At 43.9% G+C, this 23,337-nt stretch overlaps 1 protein-coding gene across 1 annotated transcript in view; it reads left to right on the forward strand.

Moving 5' to 3' along the window:
* The first annotated feature begins 6,069 nt into the window (after positions 1 to 6,069).
* LOC145396833 (cGMP-dependent 3',5'-cyclic phosphodiesterase-like) overlaps positions 6,070 to 23,337 on the forward strand; it is a 74,610-nt gene continuing 57,342 nt past the window's right edge. The window contains exons 1-10 of the mRNA XM_080270117.1: positions 6,070 to 6,214; positions 7,096 to 7,329; positions 8,085 to 8,221; positions 9,030 to 9,256; positions 10,699 to 10,808; positions 11,469 to 11,608; positions 13,864 to 13,914; positions 15,350 to 15,355; positions 17,522 to 17,664; positions 18,479 to 18,707. Coding sequence (XP_080126243.1) covers positions 6,085 to 6,214; positions 7,096 to 7,329; positions 8,085 to 8,221; positions 9,030 to 9,256; positions 10,699 to 10,808; positions 11,469 to 11,608; positions 13,864 to 13,914; positions 15,350 to 15,355; positions 17,522 to 17,664; positions 18,479 to 18,707 — 1,407 coding nt within the window. The 5' untranslated portion in view covers positions 6,070 to 6,084. The remainder of the gene's footprint in view (positions 6,215 to 7,095; positions 7,330 to 8,084; positions 8,222 to 9,029; positions 9,257 to 10,698; positions 10,809 to 11,468; positions 11,609 to 13,863; positions 13,915 to 15,349; positions 15,356 to 17,521; positions 17,665 to 18,478; positions 18,708 to 23,337) is intronic.

Genomic DNA, 23,337 nt, shown 5'->3' on the forward strand with positions numbered 1-23,337 from the left:
TCACTGACTAACTGAATGAATGAAGGACAGTGAGTGGATTAATTGAAAGAATGAGTGAATTGACAGACTGATTGACTGGCCGACTCCCTCACTCCCTCACACTCACTCATTTATTCATTCACTTAGTCATTCATTCACTCATTCTCGTTCACTCTTTCAGTCACACACACACACACACACACACACACACACACACACACACACACACACACACACACACACACACACACACACACACGCCGGCTTTGTTTCACTCACCCCCAACCAGAGTCTGTAAATAAGGCGTTCAAACACCCTAGAGTTTACCTGACCTTTTATTGCTTCCCTCCCTACCTTGTTTCCTCCATTTCCTCCCTCCTTCTCTCCCTACCCTTCTCCCTTCCTCCCTTTCCTCCCTACCCTTCTCCATTGCTCCCTTTCCTACTTCCTCCCCTACCTACCTGCCCACCTCCCTTTCTCACTTTCCTACCTTCCTCTCTGCCTTCCCATTTCTTTTTCTCCACAGTCTCAGTTCCCTTTTTTCCCTCTCTTTCCTCCATCGTTCCCAATTTCCTCTCCTCTCTCTTCTCTCTCACTTCCTTCCTTCTGTTTACCTCCCCCATTTCCCTCCTCTCCCTTCTCTTTATTGCATTATTTTTATTTTCTCTCATTCATCTTTTCTAACATACAGATATTTATTCTAACACTGTCTCTGTGGTTATTGGACAGATTTTTGGTTAGTGTGTCCTCTCTCTCTCTCTCTCTCTCAATCTTTCCTCTTCTCAAATCTCATGAGATAGTGAAATATGGGTGATGAAACCCGTAGAGTTTATCCGACTTTTAATAATCGCTTATGGAAAGGGGATGAGAGAGAGAGAGAGAGAGTAATTTTGTTTTATTGCTGCAGTTGCATTTACTTTTATATCCTCTGTCTCTCCCTCTCCTCGCATTTCCTCCTCTCCTTTTGTTTAAATTTTTTCTTCTTCTCCTCTCCTTCCAAATTGTCCCGTCCGGTTTGTTCTTTTTCCCTTTTATATCCTCTCTCTCTCTCTCTCTCTCTCTCTCCTATCTTTTATTCTTACTCATTCTTACTTTCCTCGCCCTCTCAAATCCCTCGAGATAGTGAAACATGGGTGGTGAAATCCGTAGAGTTGAGCCAGGTTTTTATATGCTTCGTGATTGGGGCATCTTAGTACTCATATTCATTTGTGTGTACGTCACTCTCCATGACTGTGTGTGTGTGTGTGTGTGTGTGTGTGTGTGTGTGTGTGTGTGTGTGTGGCTAGTTATTTTACCTTTATTGCGCTTGGTGTCTCATACTTCCTCCGTTTTTTCTCTTGTCTTCCATTCCTTCCACCTCCTCCTTCTCCTCCTCCTTCTCCTCCTCCTCCTCCTCCTCCTCCTCCTCCTCCTTTTCGTACACCGTATTATTTCTCAACCTTTTCCACTTTCCCCTGTCTAAAAAATTTCCATTCCCTCTCCCTGTTTCTCCGCTATCCTTCCTTTCCTCTTCCTCCTGTCCCTCTTTCCCTCCCGTTTTCCCCTCTTTCTCTTCGCATCCCTCTCCCTCTCTCCTTCCCTTTCATCTTCTTCCTCCTCCTTCCCTCCTCTGCATCACCACTTTCTCCACCCTCCCTTTCCTCCCCTTCCTTTCTCTCTCTCCTTCTCTTCTCTCATTTCTTCCTTCGTTCTTCCCTTTCTTACCCTCCCTCCCTCTTTCCTTCCCTCACTATCCTCATCCCAGTTCAACTTATCCCCTTCCCCCTTTCCTCATCCCCCCTTCCTTCTTCTCACCCAGCTTCATCCCCCACCCCCATCGAGCTTGCTCCTCCTTCCCCTTCCCCCTCTCCCGTCTCTCTCTCTCTCTCTCTCTCTCTCTCTCTCTCTCTCTCTCTCTCTCTCTCCATCCTTTCCCTTTCCCTTCCTCCCATTCCCCTCCTCCTTCTCCTCCCCCTTCGTCCTTTCCCCTCCCCCACCCTTTTCCTCTCCCTTCCTCCATCCCCCTCCCCCTCTTCTCCCTTCCTCCATCCCCCTCCCCCTCTTCTCCCTTCCTTCTTTCCCCTCCCTTCTCCCTTCTCCCTTCCTCCTATCGCCTCCCCTACTTTTCCTCTCCCTCCTTCCTTTCCCTAATTCCTCCTCCCCTTCTCTCCTTTCCCTTCCCTCCTTTCTCCACCCCTCTTAATTCCCCGGGCACCCTCATGCTTTGCTATCCTTGTCTTTAACATATACAATAATGCGGTTTGTTATATCCTGTCCTGTAACAAGCAGCCTCGAAAGGACAATAGGACTGTTGCTGTTTGCTGTGCTTTGTACTCCTGTGTCTCCTATCCCCTCTCCTTCCCTTTCCGATCCCTTCCTTCCCTTCCCTACCACCTCCTTCCCTTTCCTAACCCTTCCTTCCCTTCCCTACCACCTCCTTCCCTTTCCGATCCCTTCCTTCCCTTCCCTACCACCTCCTTCCCTTTCCGATCCCTTCCTTCCCTTCCCTACCACCTCCTTCCCTTTCCTATCCCTTCCTTCCCTTCCCTACCACCTCCTTCCCTTTCCTATCCCTTCCTTCCCTTCCCTACCACCTCCTTCCCTTCCCTACCACCTCCTTCCCTTTCCTAACCCTTCCTTCCCTTCCCTGCCTCTTCCTTCCCTTCCCTACCACCTCCTTCCCTTTCCTAACCCTTCCTTTCCTTTCCTATCCCTTCCTTCCCTTTCCTAACCCTTCCTTCCCTTTCCTATCCCTTCCTTCCCTTTCCTAACCCCTCCTTCCCTTTCCTAACCCTTCCTTTCCTTTCCTAGCCCTTCCTTCCCCTCCCTAACCCCTCCTTCCCTTTCCTAACCCCTCCTTCCCCTCCCTAACCCCTCCTTCCCCTCCCTAACCCCTCCTTCCCTTCCCTAACCCTTCCTTCCTTCCCTCCACTCCTCCAAATTCTTCTCTCTCCCCTCCATTTCCCTTATTTATCTCTCCCACAGCATTCCCGGTCTCTCCCCCTCCCCCTCCTCCTCTCCCACCACTGTTGCTACTTTCTCCCCCTCCTTCCCTTTTTCTCCCCCTCTCCTCCCTCCCTCATAGACACTTCCCTTCACCCCTGTCTCCCTCCCTATCCCCTTCTCCTCCCTCCCTCCCTTGTACACACTTCCCCTTACCCCTGTCTCCCTCCCTCTCCCCCTCCTTCTTTCCCCTCCCCTCCCACCCATCCCCCCCCCCCCGTACCGTGTTGACAGGTGCACAGATGACATGCAACACAATCAATACGGACACTGCAACACACACACACACACACACACACACACACACACACACTCTCTCTCTCTCTCTCTCTCTCTCTCTCTCTCTCTCTCTCTATCTATCTATCTCTCTTCTTTATCTCTTGATGTTTATGTTTCTCTCCCTTTGTACATAAGCCTGTCTCTATCTTTATCACTGTTATCGTCTATCTCTCTCTGTATCTATCTATCTATCTATCTATATTCTCATTTCTGTCATTATTTCTCTCTATTTCCTCTCTTCTCTCATCTCTCTCGCTCTCTCTCTCTCTCTCTCTCTATCTCTCTTTCTCATTTCTATCTATTCACGTTTCTTTCATTTTCATTGTCATTTTTGTAATTCTCTCTCTCTCTCTCTCTCTCTCTACTACTTTTCATTTATAGTACACACACACACACACACACACACACACACACACACACACACACACACACACACACACACACACACACACACACATCATGCCACTTGTCCGTAAGGGCCAAATTGCCTATTATAGCTCGTTTGCTTTCGATCCAGTGGCCTTTAAGGGTGAGTGGATGGAGAGGAAAGCTGGTTCTCTCTCTCTCTCTCTCTCACACACACACACACACACACACACACACACACACACACACACACAGTATATAAAGAGTGAGCATGACTTTTCACATCCAGTTATTGACACCTAAAAATTGTTCCATTAAAATCATTCTATCTATTACTATCCCTCACTGCTGTAATCTGTCTATCGGTGGCTGGTTGCATCTATCTGTCTGTCTGTCTGTCTGCTTGTCCATCTGTCTATCTATCTATCTGTATCTCTGCCTAACTACCACTTCGTTTGTCACACTATGTACAATTTATATCTATCAGTTTATATAATACCATCTGTCTATCGGTATGTTTCTATCTATTTTTCCTAAGCCATATTTACCTCTCTCTCTCTCTCTCTCTCTCTCTCTCTCTCTCTCTCTCACCCTGAATACCGTAGCTAATGCGAGTCCCGTACACACTTCCGGTCATTCACACCTTAATTGCCCTGAGCCTGTGGTTAATGAGAAGTTACACCTGTCAGTTCAGTGCAACCGGAAGTGACGCAGGTAATGTAGGTTGTTAGTTTTTATACGGGTCAGTAACTCTCTCTCTCTCTCTCTCTCTCTCTCTCTCTCTCTCATATATGGATCTGTCTGTCTATCTCACTGTCATTGTCATACAAGTGGATCTCTGTCTGTCTGTCTGTCTGTCTGTCTCTCTCTCTCTCTCTCTCTGTCGCCTTCTATCTATCTTTCGTCACCCAATGCTCTCTCAAACTCTTGGTCATTGTTATATATATGTTCTGTCTCCATTTCTGTCTCTGTCATTGTTATATCTGTGCATCTATCGTGCTTTCTATCTATCTGTCGCTGCTTTTAATTGGAACTATTTTTCTGTCTATCTATCGCTGTTCATTCAGTGTTTTATTTGTTCCCGGTTTTGTGTGTTTGTTTTTCTGTTTGTTAATTTGTTTGTTATCCTCGCTGTTCAATTTGCCTTTTGTACAGGAACTTTTTATCTATCTATCTATCTATCCATCAGTTAATCTATTGGTCACTGCCAGTTCATTTGTCTGTCTATCTATGTGTGTCTGTTTATATCTGTCTATCCATTTCCTTCCATCCACCGATCTGTCCTCCCTTATCTATCCATCCATCTATCCACCCTCGTCTGTCCACCCATCTTTCCATCCGTCTATCCACCGTCACCTGTCCACCCATCTATCGACCTATCTATCCACCACCTGTATCTCACGTATCCCTCCAGCTCAGACTGAATAATCCCGTGTTTGATTTCCGTTCCGGTCAGACTGTAGGATCAAGTTTGTTTTCTCTTCGTCGTTATGCTGAGGGAAGATTTAGACTCAGCATGAATTGATTACATTGATGACTTTTGTGGCGCCATGATTGATTACATTGATGACTTTTGTGGCGCCATGAATTGATTACATTGATGACTTTCGTGTTGCCATGAATTGATTACATTGATGACTTTCGTGTTGCCATAAATTGATTACATTGATGACTTTCGTGTTGCCATAAATTGATTACATTGATGACTTTCATGGTGCCATGAATTAATTACATTGATGACTTTCGTGGTGCTGTGAATTGATTACATTGATGACTTTCGTGTTGCCATAAATTGATTACATTGATGACTTTCGTGGTGCCATGAATTGATTACATTGATGACTCTTGGTGCAGGAGAGGGAAGCCTTCATGTGGTGGCACTGATATAACCAGGTGGCTCCACTGCCTGGCTGTACAAACATCCTTCAGCTCCCTCCCTATCCCCCCCCCAACAAGGAGGATGGTGGACTGGACGAAGGGCAACTTCAGCCTGCAGTCCACTGGGTTCACATTTCAGATGAACCTTGGACTACAACAACAACAAGAACAACAACTACTACTACTACTACTACTGCTACTACTACTACTACTACTACTGCTGCTGCTGCTGCTGCTGCTGCTGCTGCTGCTGCTGCTGCTGCTGCTGCTGCTGCTACTACTACTACTACTACTACTACTGTTACTACTACTACTACTAACAATTACTGGCCCACGTGCTGTCGACAGGCATTTATCTCATCATTATTATTATTATTATTATTGTTATTATTATTAATATTATTATTGTTATTATTATTATTATTATTATTATTATTATTATGCTTCAGCTGGTTCTACTACCACTTCGTATTTTTTTTCTTCTTCTTCGTATTATTATTATCGTCATTATGATTCCTATTTTTCTTATTCTCATTCTTGTTCTTCCTCTCCCAGGTGAGCAACAACAGCTTCAGCCAGGCCCTCACCTCTCGCCGCCCCATGACCCTTGAGGACATCGAGGCGCCGCACCGGGACAACCTGTGGCGTCTGCTGGGCCTCCTACAGGACAGTGAGAGGCTGGCGGGGGCGGTGGCACGCGACGGCAACACGGCAGGTGCGACGCAAGCAGGTGAGTCGTGTTTACCTTCTCGTACTTACCTGATCTGTCCATCCATCTGTTCACCCATCTGTTCAGCCATCTATTCACTCATCTATCCATCCATCTATCCACCCGACTGTTGTCCCTCATCCATCCACCACCTATCCACCGTCTTCTATCCACCCTCATCTATCCATCCATCTATCCATCCATCTTCCCACCCATCTATCCACCCTGACTGTCCACCCATCTCTCCATCCATATATTCACCCATCTACCCACCCATCTGTCTGCCCTCATCTATCCACCCAGCTATCCATCCATCTATCCACCCCATCTATCCACCCAGCTATCCATCCATCTGTCCATCCATCTATCCACCCTCATCTGTCCACCCAGCTATCCATCCATCTGTCCATGCATCTATCCACCTAGCTATCCATCCATCTATCCACCCCATCTATCCACCCATCAACTTATCGAGTGAGAGAGGGGGAGAGGGAGACTGCGTATGAGGTGGAGGGGCGGGATAGAAAAGTATATGACTGAGAGTGGCGTGGGTTGAAGAGAGGGTCGCCAAATGACAAAGGGCAGTGCGACGTGGAGGTGATTTGTTTGTGTCCACCCACTTCGAAATGGATTGATAAATAGATAGATAGATAAAATATTGTAGAGGATTATTGCAAGTGTTTCTGGTAATTGGGCTTTACAGCTTTTCCTTTACTGAATATTAAGAATTTCTCTAGTCCTTAGGTAGATTGATAGATGGATAGATAGATAGATAGATGGATTGGATAGATAGATAGATAAACGATTGCATAGGAGTGTTCCAAGTGTTTATAATTGATGGACTTGAAGATAATCCTTTAATGAGTGATGAAAGTGTCCTCTCTCTCTCTCTCTCTCCACAGGCCGGATACTAAGGAACGGGTCGGCGCAGAGTGTGGATGGGTGTGGGTCCCCGCCGCTGCCTTCCTCCCCGGGGCGGTACCTGGCCAGGGACATGACCCTTGATTGCCAGCCCAGGAGGTCGTCCGCTGCGGCAAGGATGGTCTCGACGGGTAGCCCAACCTCCACCTCCACCTCCACCTCCACCTCCACCACAGCAAAAGCGCACAAACTCCACAGGTCTGTCCCCGGAAATGGCATGTATTCGTAACACCTCTTCCTTAGCGATTTATTTTCATCCACCTCCACCTGCACCACAGCTAAAGCGCACAAACTCCACAGGTATGTCTGTGTAAATGGCCCGTATTCCTTGTAGCTCCCTAGCACCTCTTCCATAGCTGTTTATTTCATCCACCTCCACCACGGCTAAAGCGCACAAACTCCACAGGTCTGCCCCCGTAAATGGCTGGTATTCCTGTCGTTAAGTAAATGAAAAGTAAAAAATGAAAAAAATAAAAGTAAATAGATAAAATTTGAAAAATACAAATAAATAAATTAAAAAAAATAAATTGTGTTCTGCTAATGTGAAGAGAATGATGTGGTGGTGGCCAGAACAGAATAAATCGATCTGTGGTGGGAGTTACGGGGCCAGTCACCAGAATATAGTGCTAGGGAAAAAAAGGCCGTCTTGGGGTGTTTTTCAAGGTGTTTTTTAAGAAAGGGTTCTGAAGGTGACGAGGACAAGAGTGTATTTAATTCTCTCTCTCTCTCTCTCTCTCTCTCTCTCTCTCTCTCTCTCTCTCTCTCTCTCTCTCAAGATGAGCAGAGGAAGGAAAAACAAATTAGATAAAAAAAATAATCCCATACTCTTTATTACAAATGTCGTTCGCTCATTGAATATCTGTAACAGTTGGTCTTGAAGTGGTGTGGGTTGGAGTGGTGTGGGTTGGAGTGGTGTGGGTTGGAGTGGTGTGGGTTGAAGTGGTGTGAGTTGAAGTGGTGTGCGTTGAAGTGGTGTGGCTTGAAGTGGTGTGGGATGAACTGGTGTGGGTTGAAGTGGTGTGGGTTGAAGTGGTGTGGGTTGAAGTGGTGTGGGTTGAAGTGGTGTGGGATGAAGTGGTGTGGGTTGAAGTGGTGTGGGTTGAAGTGGTGTGAGTTGAAGTGGTGTGAGTTGAAGTGGTGTGGGTTGAAGTGGTGTGGGTTGAAGTGGTGTGGGATGAACTGGTGTGAGTTGAAGTGGTGTGGGTTGAAGTGGTGTGGGTTGAAGTGGTGTGCGTTGAAGTGGTGTGAGTTGAAGTGGTGTGGGTTGAAGTGGTGTGGGTTGAAGTGGTGTGGGTTGAAGTGGTGTGGGTTGAAGTGGTGTGGGTTGAAGTGGTGTGGGTTGAAGTGGTGTGGGTTGAAGTGGTGTGGGTTGAAGTGGTGTGAGTTGAAGTGGTGTGAGTTGAAGTGGTGTGGGATGAACTGGTGTGAGTTGAAGTGGTGTGGGTTGAAGTGGTGTGGGTTGAAGTGGTGTGCGTTGAAGTGGTGTGGCTTGAAGTGGTGTGGCTTGAAGTGGTGTAGGTTGAACTGGCATGGGTTGAAGTGGTGTGGGTTGAAGTGGTGTAGGTTGAACTGGTACGGGTTGAAGTGGTGTGGGTTGAAGTGGTGTAGGGTAAACTGGTGTGGATTGAACTGGTGTAGGTTGAAGTGGTGTAGGGTAAACTGGTGTAGATTGAATAGCCCTATGTTGTTATGCCTAGTTAAATCTTTCAGCTTCAGTTTCAATTTCAGGTCATCCATGTTGCAAACGATCGATGACCCCACGGAACAAGCCCCGGCAGGGAGGAGGGAGGGAGGAGGAGTGGCTGGAGGAGTCAGGAGGGAATCAGGAGGGACGGGAGGAAAGAGGGAATCAGGGAGGAGAGGGGAGAGGGGAGGGAGTGTGGCCCTTCCCTCCATGAGCGCCGATGTCCACCAGAGCCCCAGCAAGGTACCTAAGTTGACCTCACACTCGTCCTCCTTGCCCTCCTGTGACCCCCCCTTCGGTGACCTGACCTCCAACCCCGCCACGCCCACCTCTCTGCTGTGTGTGCCCGTCGCCTCGCCCGGAAGAGAGGCCACGGCGGTGCTGGTGTGTCTGCTGGATAAGGTCACGCCTGGGGACTTCGGCAGGAGAGAGGTGAAGATTGTGGAGGAGTGCTTTAAGTGAGTCCATGGCGTCTTGTTCTGATTTAGACTTTTCTGATTAATACATTTAGTGATTAAGGAAGCTTCCCTGATTGTCTCTTGTTTGTGTGTCTGTCTTTAAACATACCTTCCTCTCTCTCTCTCTCTCTCTCTCTCTCTCTCACACACACACACACACACACACACACACACACATTAAAGGACAAATGGTGTAGCGTTGAGCCGAAAAAAGGGAAAACTCGAAAAAAATTATAACCTGTTTTGATATTTTCTTCTCCCGTCCTCTGTGCTGCCCCTGTTTTTATGTGTGTTTGTGTGTGTGTGTGTGTTTTTTTGGGGGGGATTTTTTCTGAACGTCCAACAGGGTATTAGAGAGAGAGAAAAAGAGAGAGAGAGAGAGAGAGAGACGGTGTTTTTCTTACATTCACCCACGTAAAAGTGTTTGTGTTTTTTCTTGTTATTTTTTCTTAATGTCCAGCAGGGCTAGAGAGAGAGAGAGAAAGAGAGACGGTGCTTTTCTCTCATTCCAGAAAAATTTGTTTACACCTTCCGTGCAATATGTAGGACAGGTGTGTGGGGTGTGTGGCTGGTGTGTGAGGTGTGTAGCAGGCGTGTAGGGTGTGTGTCAGGTGGTGGTCAACTCTGGAACTGTCTCCCTCTGTATTTCCTACTGCCTGTGGCCTCCAGTCTTTCAAACGCAGTGTGTCCAGGCATCTCGAAATGAACGGATCTTGAATTTGGCTCTCTTTTGTATTGTTTTTGTTTTTTCATGGAAGGAACGGTTTACGGGCTCCTGGCCTTTGGTTCCTTCTTCCTTGCATTAAACAAAAGGTGTTTTTTTTAGGTATACAATCCACGTGCATTTCCAGATATACAATCAAGATGTATAAAGCAGGTGTTTTTAGGTATACAGTTCACGTGTAGGCTATTTGCAGTTATACAATCAAGGTGTGTAATACGGGTGTTTTTAGGTATACAATTCACGTGTATTCCCAGGTATACAATCAAGGTGTATATTTCAGGTGTTTTTTGCGGGTATACATTCAAGTTGTATAAAGCGGGTGTTTTTTAGGTATACAATTCACGTGTATTCCCAGATGTACAATCAAGGTGTATTTCCAGGTATACAATCAAGGTGTATTTCCAGGTATACAATTCACGTGTATTTCCAGGTATACAATTCACGTGTATTTCCAGGTATACAATCAAGGTGTATTTCCAGGTATACAATTCACGTGTATTCCCAGGTATACAATCAATGTGTATTTCCAGGTATACAATTCACGTGTATTCCAGGTATACAATTCACGTGTATTCCCAGGTATACAATCAAGGTGTATTTCCAGGTATACAATTCACGTGTGTTCCCAGGTATACTATCAAGGTGTATTTCCAGGTATACAATTCACGTTTATTCCCAGGTATACAATCAAGGTGTGTAATTCAGGTGTTTTTTGCAGGTACACTTTGGGGATGCTGATCAACACGATGGAGGCGGAGAGGGAGAGGCGGCTGAGGACACAATGCCAGGCCCTGCTGAGTGTGGCACAGAACCTCTTTACGCATCTAGGTGAGAGAGAGAGAGAGAGAGAGAGAGAGAGAGAGAGAGAGAGAGAGAGAGAGAGAGAGAGAGAGAGAGGTACAGGTAGAGGGAATGGACTAAAGTTAGGAAATGGTGAGAGAGAGAGAGAGAGAGAGAGAGAGAGAGAGACGTACAGTAGAGGGAGTGGACTGAAGTTAGAAGGTGAGAGAGAGAGAGAGAGAGAGAGAGAGAGAGAATCGAAGGGTTAATATTCTGTCGTGTGTTATTTATGCAATGTCAGCAGCACCATTGTCATTTATATAACATCTCACCATCACCACTACTGTTATTCGCCACATCCACTCCATCCCTAACTACACCACCACCACCACCACCACACTGCTAAAACCATCTAATTCCACAACCACCACTGCTATTATTCACCACATCTGCTCCATCCCTAACTTCACCACCACCACCACCACCACTACTATCATTCACCACATCCACTCCATCCCTGACTTCACCACCACCACTACTATCATTCACCACATCCACTCCATCCCTGACTTCACCACCACCACTACTATCATTCACCACATCCACTCCATCCCTAACTTCACCACCACCACATCCACTCCATCCCTAACTACATCACCACCACCACTACTACTACTACTACTACTACTAACCTCTGCCTCCTTCCAGACGATGTATCAGTGCTGCTGCGGGAAATTATGTCTGAAGCGCGGAGGCTGACAGATGCGGAGCGATGTTCACTGTTTTTGCTGGACAGGGAACACGATCAACTGGTGGCCAAGGTGTTCGATGGGGAGAGGAAAGAGGAGGTGAGAGAGAGAGAGAGAGAGAGAGGAAAGAGGTGAGAGAGAGAGAGAGAGAGAGAGAGAGAGGAAAGAGGTGAGAGAGAGAGAGAGAGAGAGAGAGAGAGAGAGAGAGAGAGGAAAGAGGTGAGAGAGAGAGAGAGAGAGAGAGAGAGAGAGAGAGAGAGAGAGGAAAGAGGTGAGAGAGAGAGAGAGAGAGAGAGAGAGAGAGAGAGAGAGAGAGAGAGAGTTTTTTATATATATTCCGGAAAAAAGTGTGTTTGTGTTTTTCGTGTGATTATTTCTGAATGTCCAACAGGGCTAAGAGAGAGAGAGAGAGAGAGAGAGGGTGTTTTTCATACCAAAAAATAATGCTTGTGTTTTTTCTTGTGATTATTTATTTGTCTAACAGAGAGGGAGAGAGAGGGAGAGAGCACAGGCGGAAATATTGAGGGATGATGAAGGACTGTGTTGTTGTGATGGAGACCTGGATGGGCTAATGTCTTGGAAAATCGGAGTGGCGAGATTGAGTGTGTGTGTGTGTGTGTGTGTGTGTGTGTGTGTGTGTGTGTGTGTGTGTGTGTGAGAGAGAGAGAGAGAGAGAGAGAGGAAGATAAAAAAATATATAATTAAGAGAAAGGGGAGAGAGGAGAGAGAGAGAGATTGGGGGGATATGTGTAAGTACTATGAGTGTACGTGTTAGTACCAACACGTTCTTACACGTAGGTATTAACAGTTGTGTAAGCACTAACGACTGCCTAAGTAAATAATAACTAATGTGCAAGTGTAGTAAGGTACCAACAGATTTGTAAGTACTAACGTGTGTGTAAGTAGGAACGGGTGTGTGGGTGCTAATGGGTGTGTATGTATTAACGTGTGTAAGTACTAGCGAATGTGTAAGTACTGACAGGTGTGTAAGTAATGATGTATATATAATTGTAAGTACCAAGAGTTGTGTGAAGACAGATGTGTGTGATACTAAAAGTGATGTAAGTACTGAGTGGTATTTATGTAAGTACTGAGAGTGGTAGTTATGTAAGTACTGAGTGGTAGTTATGTAAGTACTGAGTGGTATTGTTGTAGGTACTGAGAATGATATATATCCAAGAACTTTGAAGTGTTGTTGTACTTAAGCTGGTCTGTCTGGCCGAGAAGATCCGTCGACCACAGCTAAGGAATTGTTTCTGGGAAGGGATACGATGCCCCCTTGTTGTAAACAGCCCCTCACTAGAGTCGGACCAGGGCCCTTCCCACGGCGAGGTATAGGGAAATATAGGGAGGTGTGGCACCCGGGTAGACGCTGCACCTTTATCCAGGGGGCTCAGAATCACCACGTGTAGGCTCCCTTATAGCCCTTGTGGATAGTGTAAACGAGTGGGTTTTTAAAATTCCTGACACCCCTTCCTCAGCAACTTATTCTGTATATTGCATCTCATCATCATCCTGTATGTTATGCAGACTGTCGCTCTTGAAACGACGTGAATGGCATTAAAGAGCATGTCAAGAAGGAATGTGCTAAACAAATCGCTAAGGGAAAGGTGATTCGAAGTCTCCTATGTCTCCTGAACTAGCACGTATGATGACCACCTTTGCCAGACCCACAAAAAAGCGTGACTAATTGAATGAAAAAATCCAGTGACTCTTGCATTCCTCAGCTTGCACAAGGCGGTGATGTGTGACGGCTCTCAGGCTGGCGGGAGAAAAATGGTCACAAACTTTCAGAAAAACTTAAATATTTCCAAATGTGTGTAACTAAGGACAAAACTAAGGATCATTTACCCCCTTCTGAAATCACCCCACCAGATTTCAACCTCCCTTATATATTCCCCAAGGGTTAAGCGCCAAATTCTCAAAGTTCACAAGTTACCTAATCTTACGACAGAGAACAAATCCCGCGGTACAACAACAAAGGCTGGCACGTGACTGGCTGACGTAAAATAATTGGTTCGTCAGTGACTCAGTAATTCAGTGACAAAGGCATTTCTAGACCTGATCCTTGGGAGAGTTTAACAAATACGTATCTAAGAATTGTGTAAATGTTAGTACTGTCGGGTATGTAAGTGTTAGTGACATAATTGGTCTTCAGTTACTCAGTAATTCAGTGACAGAGGCATTTCTAGACCCGACCCTTGGAAGAGTTTCACAAATACCACTCTAAGATTTGTGTAAATGTAAGTACTTTCGTATATGTAAGTGTTAGTACTGAGAATGATGTAAATATAAGTGTATGTAGTAGTAGTAGTAGTAGTGTGATGTGATGTACTAACCACGTCCCCCCACAGTCAGTACAAGAGGTGCTACTGCCGGTGATGCAACACTTACCAGGCGTCTACGTCACGGGAAGTACACACACACACACACACCTGTCATACACCTGCTAGACCCCTGTTGGACACTTAGGCACTTGTTAGACACCCGCTGGACACCTAGGCATCTGTTAGACACCCGTTGGACACCTAGGCACTTGTTAGACACCCGTTGAACACCTAGGCTCTTGTTAGACACCTGTTGGACACCTAGGCACCTGTTAGACACCCGTTGGACACCTAGGCACCTGTTAGACACCTGCCAGACACTTAGGCACTTATTAGACACCTGTAGGACACGTGTTAGATATGTATTAGACGCCTACTAATCACCTGGGGACACCTGTTGAAATCCTGCACCTTTTAAACACCTGCCTTCATTTTAGTGTCACCTGTAGACCTTATTTGTTTTTGCCTCACACCTGTTTGTTTACTCCTGCCACTCTTCTTTTTCTCACTTCTTGTTTAATAAAATGAGAGAGAGAGAGAGAGAGAGAGAGAGAGAGAGAGAGAGAGAGAGAACAATACAGAGCCAATATTAAGATCCATTCCTTTTGAGATGCCTGGACACAATGCGATAATAGTGGATCAAAGGCAGTGGGGAAGAACGAATAAAAGAAAGCAATCCCAGAGTTGATCAGTTGCGTATAAAAATTACAGAGAATACTGGTTAACTCATCCATTAGAAAGCTGGGCAGAAAAGAAGAGAGAGTGTAGGTAGATGGGTGTTGCATGCCCGCCGTCAGAGGGGAGAGATTCAGGCAGAGAGATGAGGTTAGTAATGGATACAGAAAGAGCGATAGCAGAAAAAGACTTTGTAGCGGAGAGAGAGAGAGAGAGAGAGAGAGAGAGAGAGAGAGAAAGAGAGGGAGAGAGAGAGAGAGAGAGACCACACAAGCAAAACTAAGTACCCTGTGCAAAGTCAGCCTCTGAGCTGAGTTGAAAAATGCGTTACAGTAGCTTCTGCAAGGCTGTTTGAGCGAGAGTCTGTGATCTTTCCTGGATAGATCACGAGAAAGAGACACCAAGAACTGAGAGAGGGTGAACAATTGAGGCGTGTAGTAGTGAAGATATGGGGAGGATTTTGTCGAGATGAAAGATGGAGGAAGTGGAAAGATGGAGGACTTGTGTAAAAATAAAAAGTTGCTGTATGAAGGAACTGAGTTGCTGTGTGAAGGAAATGAGTGGAGAAAGAGTTGCTGTGTGAAGGAACTGAGTGAAGAAAAAGTTGCTGTGTGAAGGAATCGAGGAAAAAAAAAGTTGCTTACAGGCCCAATCAGATATTATACCGATCAGAAGTCTGTTGTGCCAAAGCGTCGTTGTGTGATTGTGATAGTGACATGTGTGGTGGATGCTGTGTGAAGCAAGTGGAAAAGTGGAGGTTGGAGTCATTAGCAGATAAATGGATAAGGCCAAATAAACCGCAGGAGGTCACTGATTTAGGGGCGAGAGCTGGGGAAAGATCACTGTCCTGAGGAACTCCACCCTTAATAGGAACAGAGGCCTTGAACAACAACACTAATGATTAACTGGTGAGGAAGTTTCAGAGGACAGAAAGAGGAACGGAAAACATATGGCAGTTTCTAAATTAAAGCCTTATACTGTCGCAAACCTTTGAGATTTAGCACAATAGCGAAGGTGTCTCAAATCCCGAAAGGATAGGAATGTCAGAGGATCGCCAGTGGAGCGTCCCTGACAGAACCCATACATGCAATAGGAAAGAACGTCGTGAAAGGAAATGGTCTTCAAAATCCTGTTCTGGAGAGACTCACTTTAAGAATACAAGAGTTAGGCAGAAGGGCAGCAGTTTGAGGAGTGGGAGCGGTCACCTTTCTTCGGGACTGGCTGAGTGAGAGCAGATTTCCAACAAGAGGGAAAAATGTTAGTTTAGAAGTTTGCTTAGGTACAGTGTCAGCACAGTTCTAAAAAAACAGCACACATCCTTCTCTCACCATACCTGCTTCGCTCTCACCCCACTCACCACACCTGTCTCACTCAAAACACCAGCCTCTCGCACCACACCTGTCTCACTCACCACACCTACCTCACACCTGCCTTTCGCCACACTTGCCTCACTTTCACCAAACTGTCTCACTCTCACCACACCTGTCAGCCTCTCTTCTCACCTGGACCTAAGTTACCGCCTTCATTACACCTGTTGGGTTGGCTTACGTTTGTCTAACACTTGTCACCCTTTTCCTCCCTTCTTTCTTCCTTTCTTCCATATTTCCTCATTTTCTTCCTTTTAGTTCCTTGCTTCCTTCCCTTCCTTTCTTCCTTCCATTTTGCTTTCTTGCTGACTGTTCCTCCTTCCTCTTCCTTCCAGTCCTCTCCTTCCGTCCATTCTACCTTCAGTCATTCCTTTCTGCTTCCTTCCCCCTTTCCTTCCTTTTTCCTTCCTCCCTTTCTTTCATTTTGCTTCCATCTTTCCTCCCTTCTCTTCATTTTGCATCCTTCTTTTCTTCATTCCTTCCTATTTTCATTCCTCACTTTGCGTCCTTCCTTCCTTCCTTCCTTCCGTTATTACATTTATTTTCCTTCCTTCCATCCTTCCTTCCTTCCTTCCATGCATTCATTTCCGATCTTTCTCTGGTGTGACACGCAGCCCAGAAAAGAAAATGCTGCTCGGCACTGAAGCATAGAAACTCTCTCTCTCCGAACAGACGATTTTCTTCAGTATAGATGGGGATTTTCGACCTGAGGGGTTATATCCTTAAGTAACCCCTTCAGTGCCAGAGATTTTTTCCTAGTTGAATAAAATCGTTTGGGAGTAACGAGACGAGTAAAAATGGCGTCCTTGGCCTGAAGAGGCTAAAGAGTTCCATATAAATCTTATCTATGTATCTACCTATTGCCAGACGCCTTAATCCCCGCAAGGGGTGGCCACAAACAAATCGCCTTCATGTCGCCCTGTCCCCCGCCATTTCACTACCCCGCTTCCAGCTCAAACCCCCCTCCCCTATAAATCCGCCTAGGGTTATATCTAAGAGACAAATACTACTTTTAAATGTAACGCTGGTAATGAGTGCCAAAGTAATGACGTGTAGTTTTGCGTTTTCTTTTAAGAGGCCGTTGTTTAATTGCTCTATTATTTTGATGTCTCGTAATATTGGCAGTGTTAAATCCCGCAAAATACCTTCTTCGTGGCGTAGAGTTGTATGCTAGAGCAGTTTTCTTATCACTTTATATAAAATTGTGTACTGTATAAGAAGAAGAATTTGCTTTAATTTTATCTTGCGTAATTTGAGTTATAAAATGGCTTATAGTGTAATTATTTTGATTTATATGCAAGTTACCGTTGTATTTTATGTTTTCATCTCATAGAAAATGGATTATTGGATGGATAACTTCAGCAAATAGCATTGAATACCATTAACTCTTGTAAATAACATCTTAGACGTTCGCAGGAATAAAATAGGTAGCATGACAGTATTAGCAGAGGTTAATTGTGAAGACTTAAGTGTGAAATACGCATGTGATGTCTAAACACAACTAGAAATCACCGTAATATCACAAGTTAGCATCATTTTAGCACATTCCCGCAAGTTAGCATCATTTTAGCACATTCCATCCTTACCTCCTACATTCTCACGTACCCCCGGCCACTTTTATGATCAACCTGGCGTTTTTACAGAGCTCTGGTGAGGTTCGACTCCCGGCAACACAAGGAATAGCCGGCCACGTCGCCTCCACCGGCCATTTACTGAACATACGGGACGCCTATTCACACCCACTCTTCTATAAAGGATTTGATGAATGCACGGGGTTCAAGACGAGGTATGTTGAGGAGATGGAAGGTGGGTTTAAACACACACACTTTACACACACACACACACACACACACACACACGCACACACACACATAGCAGGCATGTATACCTTTGATAGCACACACCCAGACCCCGACAGCAGGCATGTACACCTTTGATACGCACACACCCAGCCCCCCATAGCAGGCATGTACACCTTTGATTACCCCCCTCCCCCTTTCGAGAAGTGTGGCTGGTGCTGCTCTCTAGTATTTGCATTTTCCTCTTTTCTCTCTAATATTTCCACTTTTGCTTTCCGTTATTTCCACTTTTGCTCTCTAATATTTCCACTTTTCTCACTAATATTTCAGCTCATCCTCTCTAATATTTCCCCATTTTTTCCTCTAATATTTCCCCATTTTTTGCTCTAACTCTCTAATATTTCCACCTTCTTTGCTGTCTAATATTTCAACTCTTGCCGTCTAATATTGCCCCATTTTTTGCTCTCTGACTCTCTAATATTTCCATCTTTTTTGCTCTCTAATATTGCCCCTTTCTTTGCTCTCTAATATTTCCTCTTGTGGTCTCTAATATTTTCCCATATTTTGCTCTCTTACTCTCTAATCTTTCCCCGTTTCTTGCTCTCTAACTCTCTAATATTCCCCTCTCTCTCCCCAGGAACATCCTCTGCTTCGTAATCAAACAGGAGGCGAGATGTTGGGAGTATTTGCAGCAATATTTCCACCTTCTTTGCTCTCTCATATTTCCACTTTTGCTCTCTAGTATTGCCTCTTTTTAGCTCTCAAACTCTCTAATATTCCCCCCCCCCTCTCTCTCCCCAGGAACATCCTCTGCTTCCCCATCAAACAGGAGGCTGGGGAGGTCTTAGGAGTGGCCGAGCTGTGCAACAAGACGACGGGCCTTCACTTCACGCGCTTCGACGAGGAGATCGCCACGGCCTTCAGCAGCTACTGTGGTATCTCCATCACCAACTCCCTCCTCTACAAGAAAGTCGTGGATGCGCAGGTTCGATCCAAGCTGTCCAACGAACTCATGATGTTCCATATGAAGGTAAGGAGATGGGAGTTTGTCGTCCTCTTCTTGTTCTTCGTCTTCCTCTTCTTTATCTACTTCTTCTTCTTTATCTTCTTCTTCTTCGTCTTCTTCTTCTTCGTCTTCTTCTTCTTCATCATCTTCTTCTTCTTCGTCTTCTTTTTCTTTCTTCTTCTTCGTCTTCTTCTCCTTATTCATCTTCTTTATTTTCTTCGATATTAAATTTTTCCTCGTCGTCGTCCTCGTCATCGTCGTCGTCATCCTCCTCCTCGTCCTCCTCCTTCTCCTCCTCCTCCTTCTCCTCCTGCCTTTCTCTCTGTCTTTCCTTTCCCTTTTTTTTCTTTTCTTTTTGTTTGCTTCACTCTTATTTTTTCTCTCTCTTGACCCCTTCACCCCGTTACCCCCTTCAGCACGAGAATTTGAACTGAACCTCACCCAGTCCTTAGGTTAGAGAGAGAGAGAGAGAGAGAGAGAGAATTGATCGAGATAATTTGTAGAGATGACTAAAATACCTCGTCTGAGAGAGAGAGAGACAGACAGACAGAGACAGAGAGAGTACCCCTTCACTACGAAACACCTCTCTCAAACCACTATCGGCGGTATTCTTGTGTGGTTAAGAAGCTTACAAACAACACAGCATAAATCGCTTAGGAAAAGGTGTTAGGGAGTTTCCATAAGTGACGAAAATTTGAACCTAGGGGCGGTATTATCGTCAGTTAAGGAAGCTCCCTAACACCACTTTCTTAGCGATTTATTTCCGATTTTTTCCCGTTACTATATTGTGTTATGCAGTCTATGTCGACATAAAAAAAATATAAAAAGCAGAGAAGAAGATAGTAATGGGGAGTTCGTAAAGTAAATCTCTTTGGAAAAGGTGCTAGGGATCGAGCCTCTTGAAAGTAAATCGCTTAGGAAAAGGTGTTAGGGAGTCTTCTTACCCTTTGAGGATACGGAGCGATCACCAATGAATAATAAGTCCATACACTGTCACGAATGAATGATGAAAGGGTCGTTGTGAAAGTGAATAGTAAAATACTTCACTACAACACGTCATGAATAAAGTGAAAGTTGTGAATAAGGTGAAGAAAATCGTGAATAAAGTGAAGAAAATCATGAATAAGGTGAAGAAAATCATGAATAAACTGAAGAAAATCATGAATAAAGTGGAGAAAATCATGAATAAGGTGAAGAAAATCATGAATAAGGTGAAGAAAATCATGAATAAAGGGAAGAAAATCATGAATAAGGTGAAGAAAATCATGAATAAGGTGAAGAAAATCGTGAATAAGGTGAAGAAAATCGTGAATAAGGTGAAGAAAATCGTGAATAAGGTGAAGAAAATCGTGAATAAAATGAAAATCGTGAATAAGGTGAAGAAAATCGTGAATGAGATGAAGAAAATCGTGAATAAAATGAAAGTCGTGAATAAGGTGAAGAAAATCGTGAATGAGATGAAAATCGTGAAAAAGATGAAAATCGTGAAGAAGATGAAGAAAGTCGTGAATGAAATAGGATGAAAATCGTGAAGATGTTGCAGATAATCATGAAGAAGATGAAGAAAAGGTGAAGTAAGATGAACAAGAGGAAAATCGTGACTAAGATGAAGCTCTTTGAAGTAGTGAATGGAAAATACTTCACTGCACCACGAGACGCCATGAATAAACTGAAGAAAATAGTGAATAAAGTGAAGAAGCTCATGAATAAGATGAAGAAAATCGTGAATATCTTGAAAAAGTCGTGAATAACATGAAAAAATCGTGAATAACATGAAAAAGTGAATAACTTGAAAAAATCATGAATAACATGAAAAAATCGTGAATAAGATAAAGAAAATCGTGAATAGCATGAAAAAGTCGTGAATAAGATGGAGTGAATCATGGCTAAGATGAGAATCGTGTCTAAAATCAAGACAATCGTGAATAAGATGAAAATCGTGACTAAGACCGAGAAAATCGTGAATAAAATGAAGAAAATCGTGATGAAGACTTGAATAAGATGAAAAATGAATAAGATGAAGACAATATTGAATAAGATGAAGAATCGTGAATCAGATTAAAATCGTGAATAAGATGGAGGGAATCGTGTATAAAATTAAGAAAAATCGTGAATAACATGAAGAAAATCGTGAAAACGTTGAATAAGATGAAGAAAATCGTGAATGTTTAAAAAAAATGATGAATAAAAATAAAGAAAATGGTGAATAAGATGAAGAAAATGGTAAATAGAGTGAATAAGATAAAATTAGTAAATAAGGTGAAGAAAATCATGCGTAAGAAAAGATGAAGGAAATCGTGAATAAGATGAGGTGAAGAAAATCATGAATAAGACGAAGAAGGTCGTCTGTTGGCTGTAAAAATGGTGAATGACGTCCTCGTGGTGAAGGGGTTTAAAGCACTGAATAGGGTCTCTCTCTCCTTTTTTTTTTTTTTCATTCTGTGATTTTGAGAGATTAGCTATTTTAATCTCTCTCTCTCTCTCTCTCTCGTTCCTTTTTTTTTTTCATTATGTGATTTTGAGAGATTGTAGGTATTTTAATTCTCTCTCTCTCTCTCTCTCTCTCTCTCTCTCTCTCTCTCTCTCTCTCTCTCTCTCTCTCTCTCTCTCTCTCTCTCTCTCTCCGTCTCCAAATAAATGGCTGGTGACAAATAATTTCCTTTTCGTCCACAGGTAAGTCAGTAAGCAGTGTTGTGGCGTCTGATTTTAGGTATATTATATTTTTTACGTGTATCTCGTCTCTCATTAAAAAATATTATTGAAATTGAAAAGAAAACTGTTATAGAAAGGCGGAAGAAAGGAGGAATATTGTGTTTTCCTTCCGGGTCTCTTGTTCCTCGTAAAAATAATTTTAATATATAAATAAGTAAATGATTGTAAAACTTTATGATAGGAGGAATATTGGCCGGTTATTTTTCGTAAGTACAAAGGAGAGGATTGTAGGTATTCTCTCTCTCTCTCTCTCTCTCAAGCTAAATAAAATCGTCTGGTAGCATAAATACTAAAAATAACATCCTAATGAAGGGGTTAAGCCAGAAAAACTTAATTGGTCATTAACCCATAGTAAATTATTTTTGCCTTAGACGCCAAAAATATGAATATTATTAATCTCGGCTCAGGATATGAATAAGGCCCAATATTATTTTTTACGATATTGCCACACTAAACTGGCAGTGTGGCCTTCCTTCTTCCTCCTCCTCTTCTTCCTCGTGTTCCTCATCTTCTTCATCTCTTCTACTTCCCTTCTTCTTCCTCCTCTTCTTTTTCTTCTTTGATGTTATTATATACGGAGGAAAGAAAAAAAATAAATGGGAGAGATGGGAAAATTGTTATAGTTTACCCGCGCTGCATTAAAGAAAACGGATAGATAATACCGAATGACAGAAAACTTGTACTAATAGGGGTTACTAAAATAATATTCCTTATATCCATTCCTTTGTTAATTGTACCCTATGACCTAACCAGCAAGGCCTTCTTCCTCCTCTTCCTCCTCTCTCCTCCATGAAGTTCTTCTCTCCTTTCTTCCCTCTTTCTTCCCTTTGCCTCCCCCCTCTTCTCCCTCCGTCCCTCCTCCCTCAACCCTCTTACGTAACACCATTATTAGGAGGGAGTCATTAGTGATGGCAGGGGAGGGAGGGAGAGAGAGAGAGAGAGAGGGGGGGGTGAAACGGCATGGAGAGGAGGAGGAAGTAATAACGGAGAGAGAGAGAGGGAGAGAGAGAGAGAGTCATTACCTAACTTCCTAGAGCTCATCTGATCTCAGGCAATTATGGTGTTTGGTGATGAAATGCCCAGGTAAGTAGGTAGGTAGGTAGGTAGATTGTCTTGGTAGGTAAGTTAGTGATGTAGGTAGGTAGGTCGGTCAGTAAGTAGGTAAGAGTGAGATAGGTAGGTATGTAGGTAGGTCGGTAAGTAGGTAAGATAGAGACAGGTAGGCATGTAGGTAGGTTGGTAAGTAGGTAAGAGTGAGATAGGTAGGTATGTAGGTAGGTCGGTAAGTAGGTAAGATAGACAGGTAGGTATGTAGGTAGGTTGGTAAGTAGGTAAGAGTGAGATAGGTAGGTATGTAGGTAAGTCGGTAAGTAGGTAAGATAGAGACAGGTAGGCATGTAGGTAGGTCGGTAAGCAGGTGAGATAGGTATGTAGGTAGGTTGGCAAGTAGGTTAGTGATATAGGTAGGTAGGTAGGTCAGTAAGTAGGTAAGTCAGTGAGATCAGCAGGTAGGTAGGTAAGTCGTTAACGAGGTTAGTAGGTTAGTAACCAGACGGGTAAATAGGTTGGTAGGTAGATAGGTAAGTAGGCTAGTAGGTAGGTAGTTAAGCAGGCTAGTAGGTAGATAGGTAAGTTGTTGCAGTGGGTAGATAGGAAAGATGTTGCAGTGGGTAGATAGGAAGTTTGTTTCTCTCTCTCTCTCTCTCATGGGTGGGAGAGAGAGAGAGAGGGGTTGCAGCCTGAGTTCTGTATTTTCTCACACGTATGGGACTAACTCAACCCATCTTCAGAGAGTGTGTGGGTGTGTGTAGCCAGAAAGAATAGAGAAAATAAAGAAATAGTTGAGAAAATAAAGAAATAATAGAGAAAATAAAGAAATAGTTGAGAAGATAAAGAAATAGTAGAGAAAAGAAAGGAATAGTAGAGAAAAAGAAATAGAGAA

Source organism: Coenobita brevimanus, chromosome 39 (genome assembly GCF_032717465.1).
Source record: "Coenobita brevimanus isolate Jiangsu-jjx chromosome 39, ASM3271746v2, whole genome shotgun sequence".
NCBI lineage: Eukaryota > Metazoa > Arthropoda > Malacostraca > Decapoda > Coenobitidae > Coenobita > Coenobita brevimanus.